This window comes from Chaetodon auriga, chromosome 15, assembly GCF_051107435.1.
Source record: "Chaetodon auriga isolate fChaAug3 chromosome 15, fChaAug3.hap1, whole genome shotgun sequence".
NCBI lineage: Eukaryota > Metazoa > Chordata > Actinopteri > Chaetodontiformes > Chaetodontidae > Chaetodon > Chaetodon auriga.
The window spans coordinates 10629217-10635367 of record NC_135088.1 but is presented as its reverse complement, the minus strand read 5'-3'; the positions used below and the strand labels follow the sequence as shown (position 1 = coordinate 10635367).

The window sequence follows — 6151 nt, the reverse complement described above, 5'->3', positions numbered from 1 at the left end:
CTACATGTGCTCAGGGACACTTTTCAAAACACAGTTCGTTTGCACATGATTGCATCGTGTTTTTATTTACATTTTGCGGTGTCCCAACTTTTTTGGAATCAGGGTTGTACATCAGAGTCTGCTGATCTGCATTCTCCACAGAAACATGTAAAATCACATGATTATTTTATTCTCAAACTTTCTGTCAGTCGACTTATCAATCAATCATTTCTGAAGTAGGAGACACTGTAGAGGAGAATATCCAGTGCTGAATAATTCCAACAAGTACAGAAATACACCAGAGAACACTCGTCTCGTCAATGTCACAGATTTCACTCTCAGAAGTTCTATTTACTAACAAATCTAACTCTGTATATTATAAAATCAGATGTGAATGACATATAATGGACACGCTAGATCATATTTCCCTGTGAAAACACTCTTTGCTCATCTTGTGCCTGAACTCTTCAAACCGCATGAAGTCGACACAAGATTGCAGCATGTCATGTAGCTGGGTGAATGGTTGCAGCCTCATCAGCATGAGCCATATGTTTAGCAGGCTGTTAATCAGAGCTGCTGCTGAAGGAATCTGAAGGAGGTCGGCAGTGATGCACAAGAAAAGGGTTTGATGTGAAAGCATAGTGCACATGGTGTTTGTGTGTGTGTGCGACAAATAAAACCTTTTGAATCCTTGAATGAAAGTATCAAGGCCCTGAACTGACACAACTGAAAATAACCACCATGTGATATTTCATTGTATGGAAATCAAACAGTACATCAGCTATTTGTTTCAGCTAAAAGTTACATTTTATACATTGAATAAACTGTTGCATTCAATCTTATTACTTTTCTTTACTCTTTACTGTGATAACAGACACACATTTTGATCAAGCTCATAGAAGCTACAGCAAACAAGTCAGATGTCCTTCTATTGAATGTCAGTTTTTGCTAAATCAACTATAATATTAGCATTAAAAAAAACATATACTGACGTTATGTTTATTGTCATTTAGCCTACTTTATACAGTCCTTTAAATGTATTCTTTATAGATAGTCATGTTTGCCAACAAGGGTTTTACTTTGAAAAAAATAAAAAATAAACGGAAATACCTTTCAGTTCTTCCGGCGGAGCTCACGAGGGACATATCCGTCTCTAAACTTTGCGGAACTTTCGGTATTTTAACAGACAAGTTAGCTAACTGTTTATCGTCCTGGGATATAAAATATAAAGTGCTGTGTAAGTTATATGACAACGAGTTGTTCTTCTCCTGAATTTACGTTAAAATCTTCCGACCTCACGCATAATTGAAACTAACTTGGTGTAGCTAGCGTTAGCTCGGCTAGCCTCTCCATGGCACCTCTCCGGGTCCTGTGCGTCCATGGTTATCGTCAGAACGGCTGCTCGTTCCGTGAGAAGACTGGAGCTCTGCGGAAGCTGCTGAAGAAACAAGTGGAGCTCGTTTACGTGAGTGCACCGCACAGTGTGCCGCAAGCCAGCAGTGACGGTGGGTCAGTCTCTGCACCTGTCTATTATCATCCACTACCATCAATTATCTGTGTCTAATATAATATGAATAAGGCACAACATGGCTATTTTGGCTCAACTGGGCGACTTTAAGACATACTGTAATATAATGGCATATAGCAGAGTATAATTTTATTTCTGTACCATCTATGGTTTTGTAACCTGAATAAGTTCAGAATGAGTTAAAGACACAGTCTGTAGTTTCGGGGAGGGTTTTTTGTATTCACCATTATGCAGTAATCCTGATTTTCTGAGGATGAAAGAAACTTGTGGTGCCTGTGATTTGGATTTAAAATAGTGTAAAACAGTAGGGTAACCATTTTGTTCTTCTGTCCGTTCAGAAGCTCCAGAGAAGGAGAATGGTTCAGTTCCTGGCCCTGGAGGCGATGAGGACCCCAAGGGTTGGTGGTTTTCTGACATCCAGGCTCGGAGTTTCAGTGCTCAGCAGGAGTGTGAGGCAAGCCTGGGCCTCGCTGAGAGCGTGACTGCCGTGAGAGAAGCTGTGAAGGTCCAAGGTCCCTTTGACGGCATCCTGGGCTTTAGTCAGGGAGCAGCTTTCGTGGCCATGCTGTGCTCTCTTCAGGAGCAGAAACTGGAGCCAGAGTTCAGCTTCCGCTTTGCCGTCCTTGTCGCCGGTTTCCGCAGCGCATGTAAGGAACACCAGACGTTCTACAACGCTCCACTCCAGATTCCCTCCCTGCATGTGTTTGGACTGGAGGACCGAGTCATCCCTGACAGCATGAGCAGGGAGCTCCTCACCTCCTTCCAAGACCCTCAAGTCCTGACACATCCTGGTGGCCATTTTGTTCCTGCTGCATCTGCTCACAGACAAACCTACCAAGACTTTCTCAAGACGTTCCAATGAGAGTCGAAAGCCTCAGAAACTCAGTCATGCACTTAAACGTGGCCAGGGAATGTTGCGTATTTAATGTTCAGAAAAATCAAGTGATAACGTAATTGATCCCAGACGCTCTTGGTATAAAAATGCACACTGGAAGCAGTTTTTTTCCTCTGATCTGATCCATCAAAAACAGTTCAATGACTGTTGTGCTTCTCAGGGAAGATGTCTTCTAACAGACAGTAAATTAAGTGACAGTTGATGTTTAATATATTCTGATCTCTGTTTCTTTTTGTGAACAATGTATTATCTTTAAAGTCCCCTTTATTGAGACTCTGTTGCCATGACTTTTCTTTGTTGTAGATATACGGGATACACAGCTGTGCACAAAGCTTTGAATCAGAATCAGAATCAGAAAAAGCTTTATTGCCAAGAATGCTTTTACACATACGAGGAATTTTTTCTGGTGAAATTGGTGCATGACACATCTACTAAAATATGACACATCTACTAAAATAAGAGCATAAAAAATAACAATTTAAATATATATACACAAGTCTGTTATTGTTAGAAACACAGTTCTGTTTTTCAGAAAGAAGTCCAAGTTGAGCGTTAATGTAACGCATAGAGTTATATTTATATCACTTTGTTCAATACAGTCACATAACTGAGAGGACTACTCCTTCTAGTGTGCAAAAAATAGTTATATTTTGTAGATGGAGAGCAAAATGTTGTACCAGTAGTCAACCAGACTGATGACTTAAAGGGCAGAAGAAGACAAAGATTCCTCTGAGCAACAGTCAGATAAGAATATAAGAGATCATCGGCCATTAGCAGAAGAAACCAGAAGCTTGGCATCAAAATCTGTGCATGTTTGAATTGGAACAGGTTCCTGTTTCAGTGTCAAGTGCACAATAATACCTGTAACAAGCTGGAATTTAAACTTCAGAATAGAGGTAGAAGGTTAGTCGAGGGTGAGTACCAGGGTTCTAAATTAACACCCGCCAACCCGCCAAATGCGGGTTAAAATTCATATTGGCGGGTGTAAATAAAAACTTACTAGCCAATTTGGCCGGTAATGCATTAGGCAATCATGTCAGTCAGAGCCGCTCTACAGTTCTTGGTCATTTGTCCCCGACAGTCCGTCCTACATTTCCCATGAACACTGTCGTAATGCTACGTGATGACGTACAAGACGCCCATTGGCTGTGCGCAGGCACACTATAGTTTGTAGCGCAACCGGCGCGAGAAACCACGGAAACGCAAACGAAGAAGAAGAAGAATGAACGGCGGCGTATAAACTGTAAAAAAGGAGACTGAGCTAGCTAAAAGTAAAAAGTACAGTTAAACTACATGCGTGGTTGGGACAGACGTCTGGGGGCGAGAAGAGGAAGGAGGCAGGGGATGAGAATGTCGACAAAGCGTGCGAAACGAAGAAAAGAAAGTTTAACGCTAAATGGCTGACAGGTCATGAATGGCTTGTGTTTGATCACGAAAATGCCGTCATGTTTTGTAAGGACTGCCGCCTGTACACGAAAGAAAAAAACAAGACGAATAATTTTGTGGTGGGGACTAATACTTTTAAAGTGGAGGCAGTAAAGGACCATGAGAGTGCCCGAAGTCATCAGGAGAGCCGAAGGAGTCTGCAGTACTGACTGCTGCACTGTTTGTGTTTTCTAGTTGTACATACATAATTCAATTTATTACCAATGCAATTTTTTGCAAGTGTTTAAGTCATGGCTGTTACTTATATATATTTCTTATTAAAGAAGGAAAGCAGAAACACTTTAAGTTGAAAGGAAAAATACATTTTATTAGGAATGTAATGATACTAAATACTGGAAAAATGTCTTTTAGAAAATAATAAATCTGACAGCATTTTTTGTTTGTATAAATTAAATGTTTGCACTTTCTGTGTATATTTTGTTTCATGTGTTGTACTTTCTGTGCATTTTTCATGCCAACAATGTAAATAAAATGATCAAATGCATTCAGTGGCACTCATAATCTCTTATTTTCAAGGGAAAAAATTTGGCTAGTGGAAATTCTGATTGGCTGGTAACTTTAGAAGGTCACCAGCCACATTGGCTGGTGATCAAAAAAGTTAATTTAGAACCCTGGTGAGTACTGTTAGGATATCAGCAGAACATACTATGAGCTGACTTATCACAGTGTAAACCTGTTCAGACTAACCACTGAGTGGACTGCAGAGGACCCAAAGGAAACTGTTTATGGCCCAGTTGCAGTGTTGGGGTTCAGTGATGCTTTTCTGGACTGCAAAACAAATCAATATTGAAGGGGATTCGGGGAAAAATGGTTACAAAAATTGTTCTCCCCTGCCATGCAGCACTGTTCGGACATCAGCTACATGGAAGTTTTAATCATTAAATTATTATTCCTTTGGGGCTGAAACTGTTTCTTGATGTTAAATTATCCATTATGGAAGGAAAAAAACTTGAATTTAACAGGGGATTCCAAACTTTGGAACGATAGTGTATTTGGAATATATTTTGATTTATCATAGCAGGAAAAGCACAAGTGTAACTGCAAACATTCACGATGGCTTTGTTCCATTAAAATCTTAATAAAGCCTTTCCTGCTGTAACACCCACATCTTCCCCCACATGGACGTGAGTCTGAGTAATTAAATAACTGATTGCATCATGAAGTTCTCAGAAATTCCGTGTTGAAATCAGAATAGATCAAGATAATGAGATTGAGGCCTCAGTATGAGGCCGAAGCGTCCACCTGCTTTCTGCTGTCTTCGCCTCCTCCTGCCTGCATCCTTCTGCCTACCTGCTTTCTCTAATAACTGATGCAAGAAACATGCAAATCTTGGAGGCATTAATTGCGTTGCACGCTGTTTCACTCAAGAAAAGTGACGGAAATCGTTGTGTCACGTTGTGTCCGACAAGCACTTTGTTTGAAGTGTACTTTGGCCTTAAGACAGATTGGCAGATGGGAATAATCAGAATGTTTCTTAAATTTGTTTGGGAACTACATATATGAGGAGCATTACTCATTTTACAGGAATAAATCTAAATGTATTTCCCACTTTTCCCTACATTAATCTGAACAGTCAAAGCTCCTCTTTATAGAGACAGCGCTACGCCAGGAGAGGACATTTTTAAGTTCTGGGAACACTGCGCCAAGATTGTGGAAAGTTATGACAAGAATTTCAGAGCCACAGTGGAAACCTTGATTTAATAAGTGTGAGTGATATTTTGCATAACGAAGCTTTGCTAACTTTGTTGTGACAGCTGTGTAACAATCGAACCTCACACTGTAACGAATTAACTGAAAAATGTCTTTGCAGCAGGGTTTATGCAGACGCACAGATAAATGCTCGACACACCACCCTGTGGTTACTGAGTCGCCTTCACCCACGGTGATTTAGCATCGCGGCGGACGAGCGTGGAGTCGCTTTGCCATCAAGAGCCGATGCTCCTCTGTGATTGCTTCAGGTGTGGCGTGAAGGTGCCCCCTCATGTGTGGGTTATATGGAGAGGTTTATGCACGAGCTGGAACGCACACAGTTCAAGGACATGCTGTTCTTTTATAGCTGAAAGCATGTGCACGTCAGACTGCACTCGTTCGATTGTTTCCAGATGTGTGCTCTCTCCTCTCTACCTCTCTCTCTCCCTCTCTCTCTCTCTCTCTCTCTCTCTCTTTCGCTTTCATCTCCCACTGGCCTCTACCTCGCTCCGAACTCTCCTCAACATCCTCCTCCCTTCCACATCCTGTGTGTCATCAGCTTTGGGCGCAATACCCCTATCACATGTCCGCTACATTTATGACAAGGACAGAAA

General features: G+C 41.2%; 1 protein-coding gene across 1 annotated transcript; it reads left to right on the top strand.

Annotated features, from left to right (window-relative positions):
* The first annotated feature begins 1005 nt into the window (after positions 1–1005).
* Positions 1006–4932, top strand: ovca2 (OVCA2 serine hydrolase domain containing). Its single transcript, XM_076749823.1, has 3 exons — positions 1006–1484; positions 1846–3309; positions 4456–4932. The coding sequence occupies exons 1-2, from the start codon at positions 1331–1333 to the stop codon at positions 2367–2369; spliced, it is 678 nt and encodes a 225-aa protein (XP_076605938.1). The 5' UTR covers positions 1006–1330; the 3' UTR covers positions 2370–3309; positions 4456–4932.
* Positions 4933–6151: the final 1219 nt, after the last annotated feature.

Coding starts and splice junctions, on each gene's coding strand:
- ovca2 (XM_076749823.1), top strand. CDS start 1,331: ATGGCACCTCTCCGGGTCCTGTGCGTCCATGGTTATCGTCAGAACGGC. Junction 1,485..1,845: donor GCCGCAAGCCAGCAGTGACG/GTGGGTCAGTCT, acceptor CTGTCCGTTCAG/AAGCTCCAGAGAAGGAGAAT.